The sequence below is a fragment of the Fonsecaea monophora genome (genome assembly GCF_001642475.1).
Source record: "Fonsecaea monophora strain CBS 269.37 chromosome Unknown Scaff63, whole genome shotgun sequence".
Taxonomy (NCBI): domain Eukaryota; kingdom Fungi; phylum Ascomycota; class Eurotiomycetes; order Chaetothyriales; family Herpotrichiellaceae; genus Fonsecaea; species Fonsecaea monophora.
In genome coordinates, this window is record NW_019173994.1 from 26,034 (window position 1) to 40,562 (window position 14,529).

Here is a 14,529-nt window from a genome sequence, read left to right on the forward strand (position 1 = left end):
GATTGCTCATTTACAATAGACAACGCCGTGTCCTGTCTGTCCAGCAAATACCCAGTACTTCAGTGCTGTATGTACAGCGTACGTAAACATGAATTTCTTCGTAGACCAAAGACGTTCTCTCCCAATGGCAATGCTTCAAGGTTCCATGATGCCCTCGCCGACGACTAGTTCCACTCCATCGCCGACACCCTCGTTGCTCGTTCTCGCACTACTCACTCCAATACTTCCCTTTTCTCTCTCCTTGACCTTTTCCCCACTCTTGTCGCCGCTCTTTTCCTTGCTCTGGTCTTTATCCACGAGAACGGCATTCCTCACCTTCTCCAACAGTTCCCAGCCCCTGGCCGTCCCGTGGATTGCCCTTTCGACTATCTGATCAAACAATTCCTCATTACCCACATAAAAGCCGCACAGCATGAGTTTGCACAAACTGGCCGTGGACGTGGCCCGAACTTCGTCCGCAAAGGTTTGTGAGAGGGCTTTGATGAAGGGCGAGAGAAGGCCAGAGAGTGTGTTGCTCTGGTCGTCGATTGTAGCACTTGGTGCAGGATTGCCGTCGGCTGTCTCGGTCGTGGCGACAGGAGAGTCTGGATGCTCGTTGGACTCGGAGTGTGTTGGCGAAGGTGGACCTCTTGCGAGGAGAATATCGCAAAGAATCTGCAGCGCCATGACTTGCAGGGATTCATGCCCTCTCTTCAGCAAAAGCGTGAAGAGCCGCATGTTCTCGTCGGCAAGCTTGGGTTCAAGTAAACAGCACAATCCCAAGCACTGCACGCCACGTTCGCGAATCAGAGCCTCATGGGATCGCACGGCCGGAATAACCAAATTGTCGAACATGGTGCGCAGGTCGATGTTTGATTGCAGATTTCCTGCCACATTCTGCAGCATGCATTGAGCGATATGGAGGCATTTCATATTGATGACAATCTCCTTGATGGCTTTCGCTTCTTGCTCCTCGTCCGTCAGGTGCTTATTGCGCTTGCTCTTGGCTTGATCGTTCCTAGGTGTCGAGTCACCGCTGACTTCGCTGCGGGCTGAGACGAAACTGTCTTCCTCGTCTGGAGAAGCTTCATCTTCGAGGTCAGAGGAAGTAATATTGTCGTGGACTTCGGCGATGGCTTCGAGAACAATCGAGGTAAACTCTCGCTCGCCAGCTGCATCCGGATTACATACGAGACGTAAGGCTTCCACGGCTAGTCGAGTGCATTCATCTGGTAGCTCAGCCATGGATAATGCATGTCGCAACAACGAAAACATCTTTCTCCTGCCAATCTCATCTGTATAGTCCAGAGACTGAGCAATGTACAAGAGCTGCTCAACGATGAATTCTTGCTCGGCTTGCAGTGCGATCATTTCGTCCGAGTCTGACTCCCTGGCGTTTTTGACCCGCGTGAGCAACTCGTTGATGTGTTTCTGGAGGTGGAAGCCTAGTCTCGTAACCTCGGGCATTTTCTCTTGAACCATCTCCTGATAGTTTAGATTCGACTGGCAGTAATCATTGAACGTGCGTGCCATGAAGGCTGATTCCGGAGTTAGATTGGCCCAAAATTCGTCGTCAAACCCGACGGCATCGAGATAATCGGGTCGACCAGCCCAGAACTCTTTCATTGCTTCCCAAGCAACGCCATCCTCGTTCCCGGTGTTCAAGGTGTCAATTCTTTCAAGCAGCTCTAAGAGAGCAGGAATGCTTGGGTCATAGAAGCCGACGTGGGGTTCCTTATCATCCTTTGCGTCCCCAGATTTCTCGGCCTCGGTCCTGGCGCAGTTCTCGATCCAGCATTCTCTAAACAGACGAGCCGCAGCAGCACGCACTCTCTCGTCGCGGTCTCTCAAGCCCCACCTCAACAGCTTCTCCCGCATAGACAAAGACAGGTGTCGGAAATCGCCAAGTCTAGGGAGCAGTTTTGCGTACAGGGCACGTCTCGTTGGAGCGTCACGATCTCTGGCTCGCTCGAGTAGGTAGGGCAGGGTCTTGGGCGTAGCTGGAATGTTGACGAGAAGCGCCCTTCTGACGTCCGCGTTGGTATCGTTTTGGAGGACATCGAGGAGTTTGTCCAGTAAGCCAGGCGCGACATCTTCGTCCGAATCTTGGTCCTCCCCTTCTTCCATTTCGCTTTCCACCAAACGGCCCAGAGCCATCACTGCCTCTAGGCGTATAGCCGGGACCTTGTCTCTCATTCTCTTGATCAGCTCGTGTCTAATGACCTTGTACAGATCATCGTCGATGGCTTGCAGGACACCCAAGATCTGACAGGTCAATTGAGTGGCTCGGTATCGGACCGTCTTGTCTTTGGCACAGAGAAACGGAAGGATGCCCAACAGAATGGTGGCAGAGATCTGATTCGAGGCATCATCACTGGCGAGGTACGTCGTGAGGAACTTGATGACACGCGATCCGGCCGGTTCGGATTTTGCAACTTCGAGGAGTCGGAAGACGCATTGTTTGACGTGCGCCTCGAAGTTTGGAGAGTTTTCGAGGCGGCGCAGTCGTTTCGCCAACGTCTTGTGGCCCACTAGAGAGCGCTGAGCATCTGAGAATATCGCTGCGACGGACATTGTTGTGTATTCCGGGTCTGGCAACAGGTAGACTGTTGGGATGAGTTTGTAGCACTGTCGAGAAGTTTCATTGACCCGACAATACCGAATCGGGACAGGGAGTAAACAAACTCGAGTGGCAGCTTAGTCGCGTTGTCGGCAGACCTTCTGTGTACATTTCGGCTTACTTTCCTATTATCCTGCATAGTCCAGTCCAGTCCCATCCCAAGTCCTTCGTACATTCTTCGTACCAAAGGATCAAGTCTCTTCCACTGACTCCAGGCTCGCTGCAGCATCGCCAATTACCCTAACGACCAGGTTGATGGCTACTGAAGGTCCAAAATGACTCACCACGGATAATGCGGTGGCAGCAGAGATGTTGGGCATCGTCTGCAGACGTCGTTGGTGGTCTGTTGCATGAGAAAGCCAAAACTGCGCAAACATACGACGAGGGTCAGACCAGCCTCTACCAAAGTGCACGGAGCGTCCCTTTCCCAGAACATATCTCTGGCGCAAGCCATGTTTCTTGGAGCGAATCGTCACACACCATGTCCCGCGTGGCTACGGAAGGTGGATCCGAGGGCATGGTGCGAATGTGCATGACAGGATCATCAGGGACGACAAGGATGGCGCTTCGCATGGGAACAATGGTCCAGACATCGTTGCCACTGATCCCTGGAGAGATGGACAGGTGGCGACTTACGAAGCTTCAGAAGTCGAAGTTGAAGGTGCGATTCCACCCACCCTCCGCCATGGTCAAGAGACCGCGCCGAAACGTCCATGCGTGCGTGGACATCACTCGTAGGCTGGGAGAGAATGAAATCGCGATGGTCAATGTTATAGAAGAGGGGGGCGGTGGGAGAAATGGTGCAAGCGGTGGTGTAGGCGATAAGGTGGTGTTTGTAGAGTATGTCGTGGTGGACGCAATAGAACAAACACGTTTCCACGCCACACCACGTCGATCATTCTGTCTGGCCATGACGAGGGCAAGCCACCCAGCTCTTTTTCTATGCACGAGGACTGTAATTGCTTCGTCCTCTGCGCGCCTCTTATTCATCTATTTCTATTGTTTGCGTCATCCAACGGAAGTCGGTGTGATTGATGCCAGCTTAAGCTCGCGATCTCAGCGACATGATCAGCAGGAACAGAGCATGGGGTGACGGATCGATCAACGATCAGCGTCGACGATCCTTTACAATGACCATTTTGAAGCCCTAGTCGACCTGGACTAGTCCTCACTTTGTACGCCGGCGGTGAGGCTGTAGCAAGACTCTTTTCTCAAGGCTGCACACACCGCAAGTCATGACATTTGGGAGAGTGGCGCGATCATCACTGACAGCCACATCCATCCCTCAGCAGATCTTATCCTCCTCAGGTGACGGATATGTTATCCCGGGACAAGGACCCTTGTCGACAAGAGTCGAGGCTCGTTCGCATCCATCGCTGATGAATTGCAAATTGCAGTCCGCCACCTCGTCGCCATCTACGCCAGCAGCTCGATCCTGCGCCAGCGCTGCGGAAACCGGCACTGTCACTTCCGTGTGTGATGGATGGAAACCATTGCGCACTTTGAAGAGAGGGTGACTCATTAACGATAACGAGACATTCATTCTACAACAGAAGATGGGTTGGGCTGCAAAGGCCAGCTGCGCAGCAAATCAGATAACGGTCCCGGGTTCACGTACCTGCTTCCATTGCTTCTAAGCGAAGAGAGACGAGGAGAGACGTGAACCACAGTTTCGCCAAATTATCAAAGACCACATGAACTGCTGCTCCAACTACCCAGTCGTGCCAGTCCCAATGTGCAGTGGTTGGCCCGGTTCCAGGCTGACTTCTGCCTCTTGCGGAGGTTACACAAAGAACGCAGAGTTCTTTTCCTTCCGACCACTCTGCTGGCCCTTTCGGCAGTTGATGCAGGTCATAGTACTTTTCTCATCACGGCCCTGCTGCGGCCAAGTGCGTGGTACTCTTCTCCAAGGCACTGGCGAGCCAAACCAAAGGGTCAACCGGAGTCGATTGCTGTGCTTCGGCTCATGTGATGGAGGAACTCGAGATTATGCACAAAGTTCACCGTTTCACCCTCATCGACGACGAATGAGAGTCGTTCCGAGCCACGTTGGGCATGAATTTCACATTATCAGACCAAACAATCTTACTCGAGCAGTGGCCGCATTTTCAAAGTGAGGCGACCAGGACGAGGTGCAGCTGCCCGCAGCCACCCAATGAGCCGCCGACCAGGAGTCCGTGATCGTCGTCCCTCGGAGAACCCTCAGAGCCAGCCAATCGAGATCTGCCCACCGTTGCGTGTTACGGATGGGGCCATGGGCCATGGCGCATGCAGGCCACCCGCAACTTTGCAAGCAGGTTCACTTGAATCCGGCTGGACCAGGGTCGACCCGCGCCCAGATACGAGCCACAGACCCCGAGGGAAGTTGGCATAGAACAGGCGAATGGAACGCTCGGAAGGTGGGCACATCTAGGCTCAAAAAGTGCCTAGAAAGAGGCGTCCGAACAAGGGAATCAGGCGACGGGTACTTTCTACAACCCATCAGAATCCTGGGAACGTCTGTTGCTCATGGCCCCCCCTCCTCCCCCAAAGATCAGCAAAAAGCCCCCCTGGACGTGTTGCCCGACTTGGTGGTCTTCGAGTTTGCCCAAGCGGCAGTTTGCCGTCATAATTCTCCTAGAGCCCTGGCACATGTTCTGTCAGGGAGACTGGCATCCCCACATGGACTTCTCGTCGCTCATCTACCTCGCAATGAAGCAGGTCCTATAACATCCCCAGCCTGTCCCTCCTTTCTCCCAAGGCTGTTTCTCAACCCCAATTTTTGACACGACCCTTCACCACATCATTTTTCACCTTCGTCGATCCCTTGTAATTGGATTCCGAAGGACTTTGTTGTACTGATCCACTATATTCTATTACCTCCTTCGAACATCAACTGTGAGTCTCTTTACATTTATCGGGGAGGACAAACTGATTGTCTGGGGCCCCAATTGACTGACCACACCTTCAGATTGGCTGCTTGCCATTCTTCTTTTGGAGTGCCATCACTTTTTCCAATTGGATACCTATATTTTTTGGTTACTCCATGGTCGACAACATGGACTCTGGTGCTCATCAAGTCATTGAGCTTCTTCGGTCTTGTCGTGCCGCCTACGAGCAGACCATCCAGCATCTCTCTCCCGACGAGCTCGAACAGGTCTCACGTTACTGGAACTCGATGAATGTTGAGATGAGGAACTCCCCTACGACTTCGACCCATGAATTCGGTTCTTCGGTTCCCTCCAAACGACCTGCATCCTCTGCGATGGTTGGTGATATGGAACCAGCGTCCAAACGTAGTGTCCATGTACGTCCCCTTTGTTGACTTTACCCACGCTCCTTTTTGGTTGACGGACGAGAAAGAAGGCAGTATCCCTGGCTTCGTCGGCACCTACGGCCCATGTCCTCGAGCGACACGTCTCAGCTCCCGTTGTTGGTCAGTCGGCCTCGCGCACCCAGCCAGGCAGACCCTTGGTTCGAACTTCACCTCTTCCCCCAACAACGACAACGACGACGGCGACGACCAAGCCAATGCCCATCCCCCGGCGCAACAGTTGGCAGCGGAGAGGTTCCACAGCCGCCTCATACCCCAATAGATACTTGGGATCCAACCTGCACTTCATTGAAGAGGTTCAGGTCATGTCTCCTGCGGACTTTCTCGCCAAGTCTACTTCGGACGACTTCCATCAGACACCCCCAACCATCTCGTTGACGCCTCCCACAGTGGTGGAGCGCGGTGAGTTCCACATCAACCAGATGGCTCAGCTCACATCTCCGTATTCTTCAGCGATAGAGTCGCCAGGAGGAGTTTTTACTCCAATGACGGCGACTAGTGATTCGAGCATGACAGCTCCGTCAACCGTGTTGTCGGAGCCCATGTCTCGAAGCAACACAAATGATGTTCTCTGCGAGGGCTTTGGGATGTTTCGCATGGACTCGATGTCGATGCCGAAAGATCACAAAGCCTCGAGCAGCATGATGGCCGAGTCTCGGTATCCCCAGGATAACGAGTCGGCGCGACAATTTTCCTTTACTTCTTCTGTCGGTTACAATGAGTTTTCGCGTTTTTCCTTTGATGATGAGCTTCAGTCATCATCCTCTCCTTCTAGTTTTGAGATGAAGAAATCACCTTCCTCTGGAAGTGATGCTTCATCGGTTTCTATTTTGTCAGAGTCTCATATGTCGTCGGCACGAGGACTTCCACAGGAAGTCATTCCTCGTAGCAGTAACACAGTCTCACGACCGCTGGCTCCCAAGATGGAGCGTGCTCACCAGGTGTCGTCGTCGTTGCACTCGGCTGAGATCCCGGCACCGAAACTGATCGCCGTCCAGGGTGCCGACGGTACAGTAAAACACAAGGCAGAGATCACGCGCACCGTCCGACAACAACCTCCTCGTAAGACGACCTTCTGCCAGTTCTGTAACGATCAACCTCAGGGCTTCCATGGCGACCACGAGCTTCGTCGACACATCGAGCGGCACCATTCTCAAGTGCGCCGGGTTTGGATCTGCAAGGACGCGTCGGCCGACGGCAAGTTCTTGTCCAACTGCAAGGCGTGCCGCAGCCGCAAGACGTACGGTGCCAACTACAACGCCGCCGCCCACCTGCGCCGTGCCCACTTCAACCCGTGCAAGAATCGACGTGGGGGGCGAGGCAAGAAGAGCGAGGGTCGCGGCGGCATGGGTGGCGGCAACACACCGCCCATGGAGTTTCTCAAGCACTGGATGTACGAAGAGCTTGAGCTCAACGTCAACGGCCGCGTGATTGTCCAAGATATCAACGTCCCCGACACGACCTTTCAGGCTGCTGTGGTGAATGAACACATCAAGTGCGCGTCGAGTGCCAGCAACACCAACAACAACGGCGGCTTGGACAGCGCCAACTACGATCTCACCGACGACGACATGATGCAGACCCAAGCCATTCCCATGTTGGACCTCTCGCAAGAGCCATTGTTCTACGACAACATGCTCAATGCCGACGCATATGTCAACGTCGACACCACCTCCCAGAATGCCATGTACAACGCCAATGCCAGCGGCTTCAACTTTGCTTCTGAGGATTCCAACTTTGGGTTTTCCCAGTATTGAAGGACGCCACGACATGACATGACACACACGACCATGAACGACGCTAGCTACCCAGATGAAGACACGGGTCAGGTTCAAACGCACTACACTTTCCTTTGATCCTCATGTACATAGACATTATGATCCTTTCGCTTTGGTGCTCTCAGTCTGCACTATTTACCTGTTTATTACTGTCATCTTCTGTGGAAATGTGTACTCGGTCCAGGGGATGGGTCAAGACAGGATATATTTTGGCATGAATACAAGGGGAAGGGAAGGGGGGATGACTTGAGCTGGGATAGGCTAGGATGTGGACTGACTTTCTCTCTGTTGTTGGATGTCTTATATCCCTGTGTATGAGGTCGAGGTTCCTGTGGTTTTCAGCTCTCGTTGTCGGTGACTTTTTGGTGGATGGTGGATGATTACTACTTCCCGCCGCGATGGTGTCCCGGGTTGTCAATTGTGTTCCAGGCTCAACTGTGTTATTGATGAATGTTGTTTTGGGGAAGGGCATACGGTACTCGATCTTCGGTATCTTGAATATCAAAAGTTTTTGTGTTTTTTTCCTCATCATCCAAACTTGATCTTTCTTCGATTGGTCTACAGGTTATGTGCTCGTGGAGTAGACTACGGGGTAAACGGACTGTCCGCGTCACTACACCTAGAGCCTCGTGGAACTACGTTCATTGACGTCTAGTCGTCCCATCGCCTTCATGACCTGGTAACTATTGCCTCCAAAACACCTCCAAAATCTGGAGACTGAGAACCTATCTTCTTCCCCCGTCGTAATCGGCTACATATCTTCTCAGATAGGTAATGTATGTATCTGGTATTGTTCGGCGCCATTATTCAATCCATGAGGGAAACCGGCACCCACGAATCCCGGAGCCGGGCACTGGCAATGGAGGGTCAATGATTTGTGATCGACAGCTACACTCTCGCCGTCGCCGCGCTTTGGCTTGAGTACCAACCAACCAGATGCATATTGCATGCTGCTCGGTGCTCCATGCCTACGAGGTGAGAAGCAACTGACGTGGTAATCATACATAATCATATTCCATTGCACTACCGTGTCCTGGCTCATGAGATGGACTCTAGAACACATCTTGACAGATTTCTATCCACCATCCCAACAACCGTGTGAGTATATATCTATCTACTCGTACCAAATCCAACTCCTCAATTTTGATCCCAATTCAATCCAATCCAGTCTCAATCCAGTCTACCAACAATGTCACCACCACCAACGCCACCGGCGGTAGCACCGCAAAAAATCCCCAACCGCTTCATCATCCACGTCACCCTGTTCTTCGCACCCGAACACGTGCCCCTCGCACTTGACGCATGCCGGACCCTCTTCTCCGAGGCGTGGAAGGACCCGCGCCTCGATTTCTGCCAGGTCGTGCAGGACGCGGACGAGCCGGGCACCATTCGGATCCAGGAGGGGTGGAATGCGTCGAGGAGGTATTTGGATGAGGTACGCCGCCGTCCGTGCTGTCCGGGGGACTGGACAGGCTCGCTCTCGGATGTGACGAGAAGTGAGGTTTGCGGTCTAGTGTCTGTGCTAACTATCTGCCTGAACCACCTGTTGGGCAATATAGGTTCAACTGCACAAGCCGTATTACATTCCCTATCTGCAAGCCACGGAGCATCTCTGGATCAAACCACGTAAGAAGGTCACTTCGTCCCATTATCATCACCACCACCGTCATTACCGTCATTTACTTGTATTTATCCCCTCTTCCTCCCTCTTCCGCCTCTAGCTATTGTGATCACGAACCCCTTGAACGGCGTTGGTACCTGGCTCACGGCTTACTGGCTCACTGACTGACCTCCGATGTATCTTTTCTTGTCTTCTCTCAGGCGTCATCGAGATTTTCGAACGCTTGTCCGAATGGACGTGGATCAAGCCGTCGTTTGAAAAGGACTTTGGGGTGGCTTCTTCAGCGGCCATCGACATCTCTGAGTCGAGTGATGGGAGATTGCAGCGAGGGAATGAGTGAGTGATGACGAGTAGGGGAAATGAGAGACGCTTAGGCTGAGTCGGAGCTGGAGCTGGAGAACAGCGATGAATATGAATAGGAACCGAGGGACGAGACAATGGAATGGGAAAGGGAATGGCTCAAAGATCCACGAGAAGATATGTCCTACTCATGTAGAGATTAGATCGAGAAACATCTTTTTCACTCTTTTCCCAGCATATTCGATATGTACCGGGTATCTCGAACTGACCGATAGGTCCTTCAGTTTGCTCCTCCCTTCCTGTCTTTCTGTACTCCCGGGACCAGGCTCCTCGACCTCAACGGCACGCATGCTCCTCTCCACTCTAGAGCTACTGTGTTTCCCTGCTCCCAAAGTCCCCAGCGATCCAAGGCCTGTTTAACTTCCACCACTTCGCACGGCTGGGCCGTGCTGTGCTGGACTGGGCAGGACACATTCAGACCTTCTCGTGCAGGACGACCTCAGTCCCCTTCTTTGCCGCCGCCACCTTGACATCCGCACCCTGTCTCTTACCAAGGTGTTCCTCGATGGCGATCTGGCCGTCGCCCATGACGGTGATGTCGGTCGAGTAGATCTTCACCTCGTCCGTGTCGCCAAAGATTGCGGCGAGTTCCTCGAGGGGCACCGATCTCGTTTCGGGGACCCAGAACCAGTACAGCACCGAGCCGACGGAGAGGACGCAGATGAAGACCTAGCCGAGGAGATGTTAGTTCACATAGGGTCTTTTGTGAACTCTGCTAACCAGCTAGCTAGCCAGCCAGCTAACTGGCTAACTTGCTAACTGGCTGGCTTGCCGTCTGCGATTTGGCAAGGGGCAACAGAAACTCACCAGTAAAAATCTCCATCCAATGTTCTGGAGCGCAGTAGGCGCCACCTCGAGGTAGAGCAGGTTGGCCGCGCTGTTGACAAAGACGCAGAAACACACGCCCTTGGCCCGGATGTGCGTCGGGAAGATTTCACAGTAGAACGGGGCGCCGCACGCCTCGACGCCTAGACAGTAGAAGATGACGATGAGGTACAGGGCCGTGACAGCCCAGCCCAGGCCGACTTTATTGGTCGCCGTGGGCGCGTAGACGGCTTCCATGGCCGTGAGGATCACCAGGGACACGACGCAACCCACGTAGCCTGCCATGATGAAGGGCTTGCGGCCGAACCTATCGCACAGTGTGACGCCGATAAGGGCGGCGGGGATAGAGCCTGTCGACCCATAGTGTGAGAAAAGAAGACCACGGGGCAAAAATACAAAGAGTCCCTGTGAAGTGACCCTGTGCGGACCTACCTGCAATCCAACCGCACTGTAGTATCAGACTTTGCTTGACATTAAACCCCAGCGAGGCGTAAAGAGAAGGGCCCTGCACAGAGAGAAGCCATGTCAGTATCCGCTTCAGTCTCGTGCGGTGTAAGTAATTAAAATGAGGAGAGCAACGGAAGACTCACGTAGGCCGCAGCGACGAGGACGGCGGTGCTCTGGCCCAGAAACGTTACCAGGCTGGCCATGAGCATCCGCTTCCTATACGAGGGCTTGGAGAACAGGTGGAACCACGAAGAGTCGAGGGTCCGGTCGAACTCGAGCTGTGTCCGCATCTGGAAGAACTCCTCCTTGATGTACTCCTGGTTCTCGTCCTGCGGATCGTGGTGCAGTCTGCTCACAGTCTGCCACGCCTCTTCGACTCGGCCCTTGAGGAGTAGGTACCGGGGAGACTCGGGGGCCCAGAACAGCACAGCCAGCAGAGCGGTGGATGGCACCAGACTCAACCCGAGGGGCGTCCTCCATTGCACGTCCGGGTTTGTCGTGTAGGAGAAGGCGAGGCCCATCAACGCGGCGGTGGTGTAGCCAATGGCGATGGCCACACCGGTCAGACCAGTAAAGAATCCCCGTGTCTCGGCCTGGGAGAGTTCGGCGATGTATGTGGATGCTGTAGTTGGAACCTTGCAGTCAGTCTCTTTCATTGCGTGTATGTAGGAAGGACGTACTGGCGGCGATAAAGGGGACTGCCCCAAATCCAAGGATCGTCCGCGCAACAATGAACATGCCGATGTTCTGAGAGGCTGTGACCAAAATGGTACCTAGAATGTAGATGGCCACAAGGACTATCATGGTTGGTCTCCTTCCGATCCTGTCAAGGGACCAGCTGGCGGCGAGGACACCTATACATCCTCCAGTCTGGAACAGGAGTGAGAGTTAGCCATACGGAAACATGGTCAAGCACACAAAAGACAGAAGACCTGTACATACACAAAACAAGCCCACTGTAGTACCGGTCAACGCCGCCTGGTTCGGGGCTGGATTGCCTTGCGCATCAATCAGATGCATATATGACAGGAAGGTCGGTTGGCCGAGAGTCGTGGAGATCTAGGAGGACAGTCAGGGCAAGTTGGCCTTCCTTCTTGTTTCCAGAAAGATTCCGGGAGAATGGTGAGGAGCTCACGATTGAAGCTGCATAGCCATAGCAGAAACTGCCCAGTGACAAGAAAAAGCAGCACCAGAAGGTGCGCCAGTTGAGTCTCTTGTGGGGGGCAGCAAATGTCATCTTGTTGTCTGTCTGTGGATGTGATCTTGGTAGTCACCTCTGAGGCAGTATGCAACGTGTCGAATATGGAGCTTTCGTGATATGTAGAGTGGCAAATCACTCGCGATTTATATCGACAATGTATCGACAATGTTGGTCGAGGGTAACCCTCCAGGTCTGCGTCTCCGTCAACACAGAGTCCGGAACCCCAGACTCGGACACCAGATGTTCCAGAGCTAGTTCCTCCTCCATTTCCCCATTCTGCCGAGCCATATTCCGGGGTATTCGTGTCGGATTCTGCGAACCCCGTCGAGGATGGTTCGTATCCGGCTTGTAGAATTGCCGCTAGACATGGTCCCCGGCCAGAAGATTTGGATTGTTGGGAAATGGACGAGCGCAGTGGTTTGACTCGAAACCTGCTTCTCAAAGCGTTTGTTTGTCGTTGGTAATCAACGTCGATTCTTTAAAAGATTGGCAAGGAGCTTACTGTATTTGCCTATTAAAATAAGCGAGGTTGAATCTCTCTTTAAGAACTGCTGGTCGTACATTAAGGGTGACAAGACACGTCTCGTTCAGCTATAATCGACATCAGACTGGTAGCTGCCAGGGCAACATCCTCAGTTCCCCGAGTCTTGTTCTCTGCAATCAAACGGGTCAGCGATAGGCCAATGGCCGTATAGTCACCAAGTATGACCGCAGAAAGACACAAGCTCGGGATCGCTACAGTCTCGCTCGGCTGGCATCCATCGCACACTCTTGAACGAAAACTCGATGCCGTAGCCCAACAAGGGTATGAGGGGATAGAGCTCTATCACCCAGACTTGGTCACCTTTGCAGAGCAACATTCCCTGACGCATTTGCAAGCCGCGTCGGAAATAGGCAGAATGTGCAAAGACAGAGACATCGCCATCATAGCGCTCCAACCACTGTTTAACTTTGCCGGCGTTCTCACGCCCTTGGAAACTCGACTCAAATCCGCCCGTGAGTATATCTCTCTGGCTCGGGCGATGGGAACAACGATTATCCAAGTACCAACAACATATGAGATGGATTCGACGGGCAACGAAGATATTATCGTGGCAGAGCTCCGCGCCCTCGCTGATTTGGGGAGTCAACCGACGGAGACCGGCGAGAAACACATCTTCTTCGCATTCGAAGCATTGGCGTGGGGTGTGCACCATGCATTAATGGATGATGCGATCCGCATCGTCAAGCTCGTGGATCGATCGAATTTTGGTCTCTGCCTCGACACTTACCATGTCCTCGCGAGGGTTTGGGCAGACCCGCATGCAGCGTCCGGCACAGGCACAGGTATCGCTCCAGGAGGATATGCAGCGCTCAAGTCCACACTTGACCGATTCATGGAGCAGTGTCCGGTTGAAAAGATCTTTTATCTCCAACTCAGTGACGCTGAGAAATTGAAGCGGCCACTCATTCCAGGCCATGAGGCTTACAAGGCCGAATGGGCCCATTGGGATGCGACCATGCATTGGTGTGTCTGGGGGAGATTATTTCCTTATGAGACTGAGTATGGTGCCTATTTCCCACTAGACAATATTCTGCAACTTTGGCTCGTGGAGAAGGGATGGAAGGGCTGGGTGAGTATGGAGATGTTTCATCGGGACGAGCACAAGGAGTCGATTGGTCCCGAAGTGCTCGTGGAGAGAGGATATAACTCATGGCTGAAGATCAAAGACCGCTTCAATTTGAAGTGATCAACTCGCTGTCTAGAGGGAGCACCTTCCGATGCTGGAAAGGTTGTCAGATGGCTTCAAGCGCCAGCGACAAAGGTGTACAGGCAACACCCGTGGAGTCCGTGCCCTACCCAGACGTCCCTGATGAGAGTTAGCTGTAAAGCAAGAGTTTGTTCACCCTCCAGCTGGGAGTTGTTAGCTAATGCCTCTGTCCAATGAGAGGCAGAAAGTTCCGGTTGGTTTGGCTCAAGACCCAGCTAGGACGACTGATCACGATGGTAAGTGGGCACCGGCATTCGTGAATGCCGGCGTTGATGTCGTCCACGTCTAAAGACAAGAGATGGTGGCATCCTTTGTGCCAAGACTGCCATTGAGATTTTGAGAGCTGTAATATCGTCTAGACGTAGGCAGATAGATGTGATAGCCCTGCTGAAATGGGGTGCATCGTTCGACTATCTGGTTCTGTGGCGCTGCTTGCAGAGCCTTGTGCGAGCACTTGGGAATCATCCCAGATCGAGAGAACATTGTGGGCCCGGAAGAGGTGCCGCGCGGTCGGACCTCCCTTGAGACTCAAGCCGAGGGAAGCAAGAAACAGTAATGGAGGTGCCGTTCCCACGGAAGGTCATGTTGAAGATGACAAGCCCGCTGGAGGGCCGTGTGAATTCAGGTGGAAGTG

At 53.2% G+C, this 14,529-nt stretch overlaps 5 protein-coding genes across 5 annotated transcripts; 3 read left to right on the forward strand and 2 right to left on the reverse strand.

Moving 5' to 3' along the window:
- Window positions 1-135: 135 nt before the first annotated feature.
- On the reverse strand, window positions 136-2,553 carry AYO21_07799 (hypothetical protein; the record flags this gene model as incomplete). Its single annotated transcript, XM_022657752.1, has 1 exon — window positions 136-2,553. The coding sequence occupies one exon, from the start codon at window positions 2,551-2,553 to the stop codon at window positions 136-138; it is 2,418 nt and encodes an 805-aa protein (XP_022509901.1).
- Window positions 2,554-5,636: 3,083 nt separating this feature from the next.
- AYO21_07800 (hypothetical protein) lies at window positions 5,637-7,669 on the forward strand (the record flags this gene model as incomplete). Its single annotated transcript, XM_022657753.1, has 2 exons — window positions 5,637-5,885; window positions 5,942-7,669. 2 exons carry the CDS (start codon window positions 5,637-5,639, stop codon window positions 7,667-7,669), a joined length of 1,977 nt encoding a protein of 658 aa, XP_022509902.1.
- A 1,210-nt stretch (window positions 7,670-8,879) lies between these two features.
- Window positions 8,880-9,651, forward strand: AYO21_07801 (hypothetical protein; the record flags this gene model as incomplete). Its single annotated transcript, XM_022657754.1, has 3 exons — window positions 8,880-9,125; window positions 9,250-9,316; window positions 9,512-9,651. The coding sequence occupies 3 exons, from the start codon at window positions 8,880-8,882 to the stop codon at window positions 9,649-9,651; spliced, it is 453 nt and encodes a 150-aa protein (XP_022509903.1).
- Window positions 9,652-10,085: 434 nt separating this feature from the next.
- On the reverse strand, window positions 10,086-12,180 carry AYO21_07802 (hypothetical protein; the record flags this gene model as incomplete). The annotated part of the gene is made up of 7 exons (XM_022657755.1): window positions 10,086-10,340; window positions 10,479-10,846; window positions 10,929-11,001; window positions 11,087-11,565; window positions 11,624-11,813; window positions 11,886-12,002; window positions 12,079-12,180. 7 exons carry the CDS (start codon window positions 12,178-12,180, stop codon window positions 10,086-10,088), a joined length of 1,584 nt encoding a protein of 527 aa, XP_022509904.1.
- A 668-nt stretch (window positions 12,181-12,848) lies between these two features.
- Window positions 12,849-13,874, forward strand: AYO21_07803 (hypothetical protein; the record flags this gene model as incomplete). The annotated part of the gene is made up of 1 exon (XM_022657756.1): window positions 12,849-13,874. The coding sequence occupies one exon, from the start codon at window positions 12,849-12,851 to the stop codon at window positions 13,872-13,874; it is 1,026 nt and encodes a 341-aa protein (XP_022509905.1).
- Window positions 13,875-14,529: the final 655 nt, after the last annotated feature.